The sequence below is a fragment of the Mytilus trossulus genome, chromosome 1, assembly GCF_036588685.1.
Source record: "Mytilus trossulus isolate FHL-02 chromosome 1, PNRI_Mtr1.1.1.hap1, whole genome shotgun sequence".
In the NCBI taxonomy this organism is placed as follows: domain Eukaryota; kingdom Metazoa; phylum Mollusca; class Bivalvia; order Mytilida; family Mytilidae; genus Mytilus; species Mytilus trossulus.
This window is the reverse complement of record NC_086373.1, coordinates 110,177,464-110,190,965: the sequence shown is the minus strand read 5'-3', so window position 1 is coordinate 110,190,965 and position 13,502 is coordinate 110,177,464. Positions and strand designations below refer to the sequence as shown.

At 32.5% G+C, this 13,502-nt stretch overlaps 1 protein-coding gene across 1 annotated transcript; it reads left to right on the top strand.

The window, feature by feature from the left end:
* Positions 1-6,128: 6,128 nt before the first annotated feature.
* Positions 6,129-12,543, top strand: LOC134711712 (peptidoglycan-recognition protein SC2-like). Its single transcript, XM_063572508.1, has 4 exons — positions 6,129-6,147; positions 9,447-9,575; positions 10,201-10,401; positions 12,212-12,543. Exons 1-4 carry the CDS (start codon positions 6,129-6,131, stop codon positions 12,541-12,543), a joined length of 681 nt encoding a protein of 226 aa, XP_063428578.1.
* The last annotated feature ends 959 nt before the right edge of the window (positions 12,544-13,502 follow it).

Sequence of the window (13,502 nt, the reverse complement as noted above, 5' to 3'; positions counted from 1 at the left end):
GCCTGTACCAAATCAGGAATATGACAGTTTTTATTCATTCGTGTAATCTGTTTGAGCTTTTGATTTTACCATTTGATAAGGAACGTTCCTTATTGAATTTTCCTCGAAGTTCACTGTTTGTGTTGTTTTACTTTTTTAGTATGTATTGTGATGATTATTCTTTTATAAAAAAAAAACGCGTGTCTGGCGTATAAATGAATGGGCCTAGAATCTTTATTTATCTCACAGGTGAAAATATCAACTATGAACAAAGAAATGTCAACATGGAATTTAAATGCCCTCTTTCACTTGTCAAAACAACAAGATCAAAGAAGCCAGATCATGTAGTTTCACATTTAGATATATTGATGATGTTCTTTCCATTAACAATTCCATCTTTTCTGGTTAAGTTTCATTGACATATACTTCAAAACTAGAAAGTTTTAGACTTACACCTCGAATTTGAAACAACCGATTATCTCAGTACAAGAATCAACTATTATCAAGATGATTCTTATTCTGATATTTCCCTCTACTCAGAAATATTATAAGTTATATGGTTCGCTACTGACCCCCTACGAATCCGTAGAGGGTAAGTAAAATCCATAGGGGGTAATTACTTTCCAGCTTACCCTATTTGCATATTTTCTGATAAAAAATGCCTAGAACCTGTTGAAAACTGTTTTGGTAACATATTGAAAGCATATCACAATATTATAAATGTAATGTTTAGCAGTCAATCATTACAACATTCAAGATTATATAAAGTATCCAATCCATCCTCTGTCTCCAGTCCACATCTTTTTGTGTGCCTATTTGTCAATTAAAAAACACATTTTCTGCCTCAAATGGTCAATTTAAAATTCTTGTCACAATAGTATCATCTGTAACCATATATCTGACACAATTTAGCTACTATATATACTTGAAGTGTTCAAACAGAGCCATATTTGCAATAGTTGTAATGTATGCAGATACCAGTCTGAGATATAAATTCACTTAAAATGTTGTAGAGATGACTGCTAACATCTGATTTTTGCATAACTTTCAAGCATAGTTTTTGTTTTCTATATCAAGAACTTTAAAATCATAAAATCATAGCATTTACAAGTTAAGTTATTCGTTTTATGACCCAGGGGGTAGGCAATTTTCTATGTTTTTTGCCCCTTGTGCCTCAAATTTTCTAAATCATTATGCTGTTTCTAGCAATTTGGAATATTTAGTACATATATTCAGGATAGAACACACTATTGTTAATTTTCTTGAGATATTTTTGTTTTTTCTAGCTTGTATTTGTTATGCCGTGGTGACAAAAAAGCAGATTTAGGTGTTGCGGCTTAATTTTGGGTTATCGAAAGGACACAAATACTCCACAAATAATATTTAGGAAGTATCTATGAGTTTCAATGACTGCGAAGAGTAAATATAAGCACTTCTTAACAATTTAACTTACAAATATGCAAATATTATGAATTAATTTTGTATCCAGGACTTTAAGTAAACTATGCATACTGTAAACTGTGAATTTATGCTGAGTCATCATATCTAAAGCACAGGATTCTATCAATCTTCATAAAATATTTATAAAACTTCATATTTGAGTTAATTACTTTAAAACCTGTGAAATAAAGCAAATTTGGTTAAATTCTGCATGTTCCCCGTTTTCACCCTATATAGGTTGCATTTCTGTAAATATTGACGATGCAATTTCTAATAGGAACTCCTTTTACGGCTAAAAATGTACCACTTTTACTATGAAGTTTTGAATTATCCTAGAATTGAAAGTTCATTTGCACCACAATCTTTTTCAAAGGCTAAAACATAGGGCTGTGCGGCATATTTTCAACGTTAATATGCCCTAGAACTTCTCAGAGTTTAAACTTACACTAATTTTCTTAACTACCCCTACCTCGAATGAAAGGTTACCACATATTTCAAGTAAACAATATGCACGTGTTTATTTACTGGTAACATTCACAAGTTCTGTCTCTGCGATATGGACCACAGAGAGCATAACTGGGAACCAGTATGAAAACAAAATTAATTTTCTATGAATATTCAATTTCTCCCCAAAAGAGGCGGGTTTTCAGAAACAGCTGTATTTACAAAGTGCAACCTTTAGTTGTAGAAAGCTCGACATAGGGATAGTGATCCGACGGTAGCGGCGGCGGTGGCGTTAGCTAACCTCTTAAAACATTATATTTTAGAAGATCGAAGACCTGAATGCCTCATACTTTGTATATAGATGCCTCATGCTACGAAGTTTCCGTCAGTCACATGTCCAATGTCCTTGACCTCATTTTCATGGTTCAGTGACTACTTAAAAAAAAGTTAAAATTTTTTATAATGTTAAATTCTCTCTTATCATAAGTAATATGATAATTATATTTGGTATGTGCATACCTTGCAAGATATTTATGTCTGTCAGACAGTTTTCATTTGACCTCGATCTCATTCATGGATCAGTAAAGCAATATGTCTAGTATATTCGGTGTACGAAAGAACTGTAAGGTGTACATATCAAACTGGCAGGTGTCATCTGACCTTGACATAAAATTGAGAATGGAAATGGGGAATGTGTCAAAGAGACAACAACCCGACCAAATAAAAAAACAACAGCAGAAGGTCACCAACAGGTCTTCAATGTAGCGAGAAATTCCCGCACCCGGAGGCGTCCTTCAGCTGGCCCCTAAACAAATATATACTAGTTCAGGGATAATGAACGCCATACTAATTTCCAAATTGTACACAAGAAACTAAAATTAAAATAATACAAGACTAACAAAGCAATGATTATCTGTTTTTGTTAAACTGTATGCAATAAGTGTACTATATTTAGTGTATGAAATGATTATAAGGTGTACATGTCTAGCTGGAAGATGTCATATGAACTCAACCTCATTTTCATGGTTCAGTGGTCTAAGTTTAGTTTTTGAGTTTTGGCCTTTGCTTTCTAATACTTTTTGCAATAGATCAACTATATTTGGTGTTTTATGATCTATATATCTGTCGGCCAGGTTTTATTTGACCTTGACCTCATTTTCACAGTTCATTGCTCAGTGTTAAATATTTTGTGTTTTGTCTGTTTTTCTTAATCTATAAGCAATAGGTCAAATATATTTTTAAAATGTATTGACGAATTGTTAGCCGTACATGTCTGCCTGGCATGGTTCATTTCACCTTGATCTTATTTCCATGGTTCGGTGGTCAATGTTTAGTTTTCTTGATTAATGTTAAGTTTATTTGACATTTGTAATAAAACTTTAGGACTATCAACATAATATCAGTAATACGTAAAGAAGGCGAGACATTACAGCGTGTGCACTTTTGTTTTCTTTGTTGACATGTTTGTTTGTTTACATTATTTTTGAGATTATAACACAATGTTGACTGCTGTACCCCTTTTTTGACAGTTTTACCTATTATTTTTGTTGTTTTTTTCATATATCGTTGTCAATATAATTAAATGTCATGCAACTTTCGCACACATGAGAGGTTTATGTAGCTATAAAACCAGGTTGTAACCACCATTCCCTACATAAGAAAATGCCTGGTTTAAGTCAGGAATTTGACAGTTGTCATCTATTCGTTTAATGTGTTTGAGCTATCGATTTTGCATCTGCCTAGAAACTTTCTGTTTAGAATTTTCCTGAGAGTTCGTTATTTTTTTATTCTACTATGTATTAAGTGATTTATTTTTTCAGATATAAGAGTCACGGAGCATCTTCTACATGGATCGATTATACGGGAAGTGACTATAAGCTTGGGTCTATAATGAAGTTTCTGCATAAATCTATGACATCAACAGAGTAATTACAATTTGATGCTTATATGTCTTGTTTGATAAGTATATTAAGAGCTTCTGCAAATATTTCATCAAATGCCTTCCAAATGTTTTAGAAATCTTTTCTTGTTGTTTTTATAAATTCTGTCTTTCAAATATATATTGAAAGTACACATCATCATATGATGATATTAAATGAGATCGTAAAATAAGGTGCCTATATCACTTGAAGAATTTGTTAGAGAATTTCAGGAACATTCACCAAAAAAGAAAAAAGCCAAACATTAATTTTTTTTCTAATTTTTTTTTTTATCTTGTTTGACTTTCATTTTTATTTCATCGTTGATGACTTTTAACACTATTCTATTCATTGCAATTAGATCGGGGAGCATAATAACACAGCAGACAGAAAACGAACAGTCAAAAAGAAAAAAAAGAAGTATTCTTGCTGATATTTCTAGTGCAATTCATAATTTTTTTTTACCAAAGGTAAGTTATATTTTTTTCGTTTTTCTCTTTTCTTCTTTTCTTGCAATTTATAAAATGTAATTTACACCAATAGAGATATTTCTTCTGACTGCCATATATTTCATATATATATTGGAAGTACACTTTTTTTTAAGGATTTACATAAGTGAAATCAAATAAGTCAAGAATTTAAAATTGACACTTCAAGCCAAAATGGCATTAGTTAAGGATCAAAATAAGCTTAAGATATCGATAGGTCATGGAGCTCCTTTTCGAGATATTTGATTTTTACAAATATGGCGGGAAAAGTCTAACTCAGACTTTTACTTTATATTTGCATTGGTACATTTGGGAGATCAAATCAAAGTGAGACCCACACATTGTTTAACATACAACCTTTTATATCGTTATACAGAGTTTTAATTCATTTCATAAAAGGATTCTTAGAATTTCTGAAGAGCTTCATACATAATCAGCCATACCAATGAGTCAAAGGCTTTGGAAAAATCTATAATTAGCAATGCTCCTTCAATATTAAAGTATTCTGCAAGGTATATAATGTCTTGAATCTGACGAGTATATATTTTAATCTATAATATGTAACAAAACATACGTAGAAAAATCCAAGTGCACGATTTCGATATGTACTTTTATATTTATTTATGTTTATATCGCTTATATGGTCATCGGAGGTTGTCGGAGGTCAACTGGATAGTTAATTATTTGGCGTTAGACTAAATTACAGACGAAACGAAGCTACATTTATTTGAGTCCATGCCCTGAAAATTTTATATATTTTTTTTTATAAATTGGACAAATGCTTTACATTGTTATAAATCAAATATGAGAATTTTAGTCAAATCGGTGAACACAAATTTGACTGCTAGTGCCCCTTTAAATGAAGATTACCAATAACTTTTTTTGAAGTTTACACATCCTTTTTAGAGCGAAACTTACAATGAAACAAGTATATTTAGCCGAAATTGTCAGTCCAACCTTTATTAAAGAGGGACGAAAGATACCAGAGTGACAGTCAAACTCATAAATCGAAAATAAACTGACAACGCCATTGCTAAAAATGGAAAATACAAACAGACAAACAATAGTACACATGACACAACATATAAAAATAAAGAATAAGCAACACGAACCCCACCAAGAACAGGAGGGGATACCAAGAGCTCCGGATGATAAGCAGATGCTTCCCTTATTAAAGTGTTATACCCTTGAATGGTGATTGTTGTGTCTTTGAGTAAACTAAAATACATAAAATTGAGAGTGGAATTTGGAGAATGAATTATAACGTGTTAATAGCAAACAATATCAACAGGACAGTCTCAACACAAAAAAAGATGGAAGAAAGACATAACTGACCATAACAAAAACACAATTATAAGACCTACAAATAAATATGTTTGAGAACAATTGAGTATGAAAAGTTATATTGTTCAGGTGACCAGTCTGTTATGTCCTGAAGTAAAACTAACCACTCTATAATATGTCTGTCTATCAGGAAGCACTAATGTATCGTACCATAATTCAATACTTCTGTATTATGATTAGTATATTTGGTGAACATGATATTATTATACCTTACATATAATACAACAATTCCATTGGATAACAATTTATCACGTGACATGGTATGATTCGGTGAATTTTCATTTAATTGCAAGGAAGGACGAATAACCCTTAAAATTTACACCAGCGGTGAATAACCCTATTATTCACCGGTGAATAACCTTTCAAGTGTCTAGATTTGCACTCGAGTTACCTCCCATGTATTGACGTCACAGACGTAAATAAACAAGATGGCAATGTTCACGTTGTACACTAACAGCCCACTGAGAGACAAGAAAATTATTAAGGCTATGAAAATGAAGAGTGCCAGCAGCCAATGATTTCTCTTATAAACGGTCCTTTTCAGGGCCATTAATATTTTACAAAAAGATTCTACCTTTGTTGTACATCCGAGAAATTAGAGAACACAAATATATTTTCCTGAGCTACTTTCAAACGACAAACGTCAGCTTATGTTCGTTTTATAAAAAATATAGTAAGTGTTCAAAAGGCCCTTCCACTGTTAGTTCGGTATAATAAAACAATTGTGGCCCTATAGAATCGATGAATATCCAAAATTGTCAACCCTTGATAGTTATTTCACTTCGGAGTGCGCCCTCATTGAAATAACCTTCTCGTGTTGACAATTTAGGATATTCACCTTTTCAACGGGCCATAATTCATTCAAGATATTATTAAGAGTAATATGGTGATTTACGTCATATTTTATTAATGTTTTAATTTGTCTTTTCGGACATTATGTCATCAAAAAGTAGCGATAAAGTAAAGCAGAAATGTAAAGTTGCCTTGCATGGACAAACTGTTATTATTTGGCGGAATTTATGTATTTATTCCTCATTTCAGGAAGTGTGTCCAAATAAAAATCGTAAGTTCTTATTCTTTATTTTTTTTTAAAGCATATACTATACTGATATTGCTTATTATTTCCACAGTAATCACTTTGCTTAAATATAAATAAAATATAGTGGCACGAAGATGGTGTTCCCTTCAGAATAACAATTTGTTCTGTTATAAAGAATGATAACGTTAAAAGATAAATAACAAAAATACCAAATTCCGAGGAAAAATCACAATGGAATGTCGGGTTTCAAATGGGAAAATCAAAAGCTAAAACACATCAAACAAATGGACAACAACTGTCATATACTTGGCTTTGTACCGGCATTTTTTTTTAAAGTAAAAACAATGATGGATTAAACCTGGTGTTGTATCTAGCTGAACCTCTCACTTGTATGACAGTCAAATATAGTTCCATTAAGTAGACAACGATGTAAACAAAACAAACAGACACAATAGGTAGCAATACACAGTTAGGAAAAAAACTTAAAATTGACACTCATAATTTTTAAACACCCTCTTTCCCCTCCTGTCTAACAAAGAAGGCTTTATATGTGTGTTATGCATGTATATACTTGTAGAAAGAAAATCTTCCATAGATTTGATTTTTAATGGTCATAAGGGTGAAATATAATCCCTGTTGGGTGTAACCATGGCAACAAACTGCATTTCTTAGATACAAAATATAGCAAAAAAGGAGGGTGAACATGTCACAAAAGTCTCCAAAATTTGGTCTAATGGAAAATTTCAATGAACTACAGTGATATCTTTCCTGAATCCATAGGTTTATATCTATCAAGTGGTCCAAAAAAATCATATGCTTTCCTGCTCGTTTTTCCATAAAATTTAATTGAAAAGATCGAGCGCAAAATCTTTGTTGATAAACACTATAATAATTTATGGAACGGTACGGATAGGAAAATACGGACTGTCAATCATAGAAATGGCCTATAAAACATGTTAAAATCAATCTAAATGGTCATATAAACCCACTAAGAAGGCTATATTATTCTTCAATTATCTAAAAATCAATTTTATTGTACAAAAACTTTCATATTTAAAAAATTCACAGGGGCCATAATGCGAAACTAAACTTCTAACTGTGTATTGCTACCATAGGTAAAAATGTCGCAAAAAAAAAACACCCCGGACTAAACAGTAAAAGTAATATTCCTAGGACAAGAATACAAAACTTTACCATAGCACAATGACGGGATGTATAAGTATATAGCCGCGTCAAATCGATATCAACAAAAAACAGACTAAACATTAAAAGCAATATGTATAAAGAAAGGCAAAAGAATACTATAACACATTATTAAAATAATAAAACAACGACAGCACTCAGAAATTATTCTTTAAGACCATCGTGTTTATTGGTGAATTTGATACGGAATAATTATCAACAAGGTCTTGGTACATTACGATGAACTTTTCTAGAAAAAGGTTGAGACGTTCTTCGACATTCCCCTTGTTTATCAACTTTGTACTCAGACACCGGTGATGTTTTACAAAGTCTGAGTATATTGGCATATTACTACTAAGGTGGTTGAAATTACATAACCTGACTTCTTTAATCTTCTTATCTGAAGACACTCGGATCCGGACTCACATTGAAAAAAACATAATGTCGGCAAGGAGAGACACACAGTTTGTTCCAATAAGAAGGTCGACATATTTTTTGAAAGAAAGTTTAGGTCCAAATTTAACAAATATGTTGTCAATAAGAAACTCCATTTTACTTATCACCTGTTCCTCTATGTAGCATGTTCAACCTTTTTGTTTACTATTTACAAAATATGCTGTATGGTATCCAAAAGTAATAAATCTACATTATATGCTACATAAATTCAACAGAAGTATACCGGTGTTCAAAAGTCATAAATCGATTGAAAAAAATCACATCCGGCCTACAAAGTAAAATCCAGTGAAACGCACCACCTGTAAGAAGAAAACAAAGGAACAACATGAACACTAAAGTACAACAAAAACAAACGTCACGTCAACATACATAGAAACCAACTATTTGGTAACAGCTGTCATACTCCTAACTTAGTACAGGACATTTTAAGAAAAACATGTTGGGTTGTAGTTGGTAAATAATATTTTCAATTGAATAATTTATAAGATTGTTTTGTTTATTGTTTAAAGTCCAGTGGCAATTATTTAATGCAGTGAATTTGAGGAACTATAAGCAATTAACACAAACGTTGGTCATGTATACTATACTTAAAAAAATATATGACAAAGAACAAATTCAGTAATTGAATGGTGTTGAAGTCATTGCATGGCAAGTTTAATAAATTGCATGAAAGTTTATGTCAAATGTAGAAATGTAGAAATGCATGCATTAAGATAAGAATTTAATTCACACTTAAACAATGCCAAGGGCACAATGAAGTAATGAAAATGTTTCGTGTATGTGTGTAAGAGTTGTCTTGCTTGTGTTTTTTTTAAATTTCGTTAAAGGTTTTCGTGTAACGTCATTTGACAAATACTTCAAACAAATCATGGACAAGAATGAGTGAATTAATTAATCTATTTGGAAAAAGAGCTCGATGAACATATGTATCACTTAATCTATGAATAGTTATCAAAGGTTCCAGGATTAGTACGCCAATATATGCACGCATTTCACAAAATGTAAAACCTTCATTGGTGTACTTGATCTCAAAAGTATTAAATAAACCATCGATCTTAGCAAAATTGTGCATGCACTGCAACTCCGACACTGTGTATTGAACTTAGAAATAGAAAGAGAAGGCATACATCAAAGGTGATTGCTTCTCAATTTAAGCCAGTGACCAGCCATGTATAGATCTAGGAGGTAATTGTCAGGATGACAGCAGCACATGTAGTGGTTCATACTACTCAGGGAAATGTACTGGTAGTCATTCCAGACGTTGTTGTACAAGGACAGTAGTGGGTATGTTACCGCTTAATATAATAATTATCAACCAATTGACTCTCAAAGAAGTCGTTTAAATATTTTCCTTGTTTGAAATCAGTTTATGTTAAAATATTGGTAGTACTGTGTCAAAGTAGACCACCTTTAAATTTTCCGTACATATCTAAGAGGAGCTGCAAACGTATTTATAAAGAGCTAAAGACAATACACATTGAGTGACAGCTAGATACATTAAATGACAGCTGGCTACACTTTTTCCGGTAAACTTATGTTTCTATGGAAATATCAAAGCCCAAAAGCGAGAAAGTCAAATACTTACTAGTATATGGGATAGTGTAGAACACATTTAATGTACTTTATATTCTATCGATAATAATGGGGAATCCTCGATCAATCGCGACAATTCTTCCTTTATGAAAATAAAAAAGTGAAGAAAATAAAATTTAATTATACTATTTGAGATTTTGAAAATATGCATATTATAACTCTACCTATTTTTATTAATCTATACTTTGTGAAGCCATGTATGTGCATCCGGGAACGATTCCATCAACTGATCAACCAAACCTTCACTCTCTAACTATTATACCTAAAAAATGTTTATCTGTCCAATTTAAGCAGTTATTGTTAAACTTATTTGTAGAACATGTTACTGGTGACTGCTCTAATATCAGGATAATATCACGTGACATCTGGGGAGCTCGAAGTCCAAAGGGAACATCGAATATCCATTTGCCAGTTCCTAACTTCTTTATACATCATACTGCTGGAAAACATTGTACAACATTTTCTGCATGTATCTCACGAATGAAAAGTATACAAAATAGCCACATGGATGAAAATGGTAAGTCATTCAACCAATCGGCAAATATCGGGTGACTCCGTTTTTTCCATCTATCCAGATGGAGGTATGAAATCTACCTATGTTTAGAATGTCATTCAATGAATTTAATACAACTCAAAATGCCTATAATATCCAATAACTACAAGTAAGAAAAAGAGGATTCTTGTAATACCCTTGGCCATACTTTCATTTCAAAATACAGAGACTACGTCTATACTAGTAGATATGTTCCCCCATGGAAACAAGGGTTCCCTTAGTCGAAGTAGACCTCAGAAGCATTTGGTCCCTTTGGTAATATACAGCTCTTCACGTGTTTCGATATTCATGCATCTCTTATTTTTCTCTTACGGTGTTTATATTTCACGGATCGTTCGCTATGTCCGTGTCTGTTGTTAGGCTTGTTACGTTTTTGATTTTATCGAACGTAATCTATATATTACTGGGTAATTATAAAACCAGGGATATCAGTACCATAAATTACTTAAATCCTTTACTAAATTTTTCAATAGATATAAAAAATTGGTTTTTAGGTTTGGTTGGACCTGGTAAACTTATTGCTCCTTTAAAAAACTTAATCTAAAGATTACCAATCCAACACTGTAATAAGATTATTGAATTTTGTTTTTATTGATATGAATATTGATTTTCATTATCAGTAAATTAAAAATAAACTAAGTATTACTTTTCAATTATATACATTAATGAATCTACAATCTGTCGATACCTGTATCTTGACATTGCACAAGGTCTTAACAAAAAGCAGTTTGTGTATATCTTTTGAAACAAACAATTGATGTCTTTCTTTCGAAAGGGAAAACACGGTCACAAATCCGAATTTAGAGCAAATATACAAAATTTCATTATATTTTTTTTATTACATAATTTTGATTTAATCATGTAAAAAATAGTCCTTATGGAAATATTTATCAACATGTTAATACAGGTCAAAACTGTATCGTATGCCCTTAAGCCATTGGATGTTGGATGTGTGCGGATTGATAATTAAGTCTTAGATGCATGCTTTTTTTTTAAACTTGTTGTAAGTGGCTTTGACCTAGCTGTCAGTTAACTGCGAAAACTCTCATATCTGCTCCTATTGTCTTTTTGTTGTTGGGATGTACAAGTACCCGACACGTCTACTTGTGGTTTTGTCCATCTGATGAGTTAATAGATATACGAAGATGTGGAATGACAACTCTCCATTCAAATAGCAATCTATAAAAGTAAACCATTATAGGTCAAGGTACGGTTCTTATGTTGTACTGTTATACCACTGTCCAAGGTAAGTGTGTGTGTGTGTGTGTGTGTGGGGGGGGGGGGGGGTCCTGCTGACATGTTTATCTCCGCAACATTATATAAATATGTATGTGCCTGTACCAAGTCAGGAGCCTGTAATTCAGTAGTTGTCGTTTGTTTATATGTGTTAGATATTTGTGTTTCGTTCATTTTTATGCGGTATGGGCTGTACTCCTTGCTGAAGGCCGTATGGTGACCTGAAGTTGTTAATTTCTGTGTCATTTTGGTCTCTTGTGGAAAGTGGTCTCATTAGCAATCATACCACATCTTCCTTTTTATATTAACTAGAATTCACACAAAATGTATGATAACAGTATGAAAAAAAATAGTTATTGCTTCAGATTCACAATAACATGGTTTATATTCAGGTTACTTAGTGTGAAGGTGGGTTCATGTTTTGTTTAGTTTAAATGTACTTGAATTATTCTAATAATTTTCTGTGCTTTATTTTGTAATTCATTTCAAATTTTGGGCACCATGATTGATCCATCAAATTATCTTAACTTATTCACAGGATGGGCGGACATTGGTTACAGCTTCTTAGTTGGTGAAGATGGAAACGTTTACGAGGGCAGAGGATGGGATCGAGTAGGATCTCATACTAAAGGTTATAACCGCATTGGGCTGGCCGCTTCATTTATGGGAAATTTTATGATGGATGCCCCAAATTCTACTGCTTTAGATGCTGTCAAAGAGTTAATTCAATGTGGAATCAGAAAAGGAAAAGTTTCACACACTTATGCATTGTTTGGACATAGTGATGTTAAAAATACTGAATGCCCAGGCACAGCTTTGTACAATGTCATTAAGACATGGCCTCGTTTTCATGCACATTCCCCCAAATGATTTGCTTAAGTTTTTGATTTGTAACCTATAGCAAATCTAATTGGTTTGATCATTTATGTGTTTGAAACATGAGCAACGGAATTTGAATATCGATTTTCAATTTCAGTTCAATTTTGAAGTTTTTCACGGAAGGGATATCTCACAAAAATGAACTAGTTCCGTAGTATGCGTATTTCTGTTCGTGCTTATGATATATAACTTCTAATTCATTGCTTTCTATGTTACATTCTTTGCAATTTCAAGCATACATGACTGCTTTTGTTTATGTTTAAGTTAGGGGTTCTATACATATAACTGTTGTTGATACGGTGCAAACACAACGCCAGAAAGTCACTTATTTCTTATGTTGTCCCATTAAGACTTTCTGACGCGCGTGTCACTTTTATAACTTGGGCATTCTATTGATCGAATACATATGCATAATATTACATATAAATTCTTTTTCCTGAATTCACATATTCTGGACATTCAGATGTTAAATAAGCTGAAATTGATTCTGATAACAGAAGAGTTGTTACAAGACATTTACGAAATATCGATGATTTGAAAAATGAAGCGGAGTTGGCGATATGTATGCCCACTTGTTTAGACTTGTTTGTATGATATACTTATTTCTAGTGACTGTATAATGAAATGCATCATGATCCCATATGATATATAAAAATTGTTGAGTTAGATTGCTGACAAATGAAAAAAAACACATTGTGTATACACACGCGTTTCGTGTTTATCTCTAGATTAGCATTTCGTGACAAGGTAACACTAGGCCTCTCGAAGTTATATTTTAATAGAGCGGATGTGGTCGATTGGTCAAGAGCGCTGGACAGGAGGCTAAGCAATTGATGATGTAGTGTATCAAAGGTGTAAAAAAGGGACGAAAGATACCATAGGGACATTCAAACTCATAAATCGAAAAAAAACTGACAACGCCAAGGCTAAAAATGAAAAGGAAAAACGGA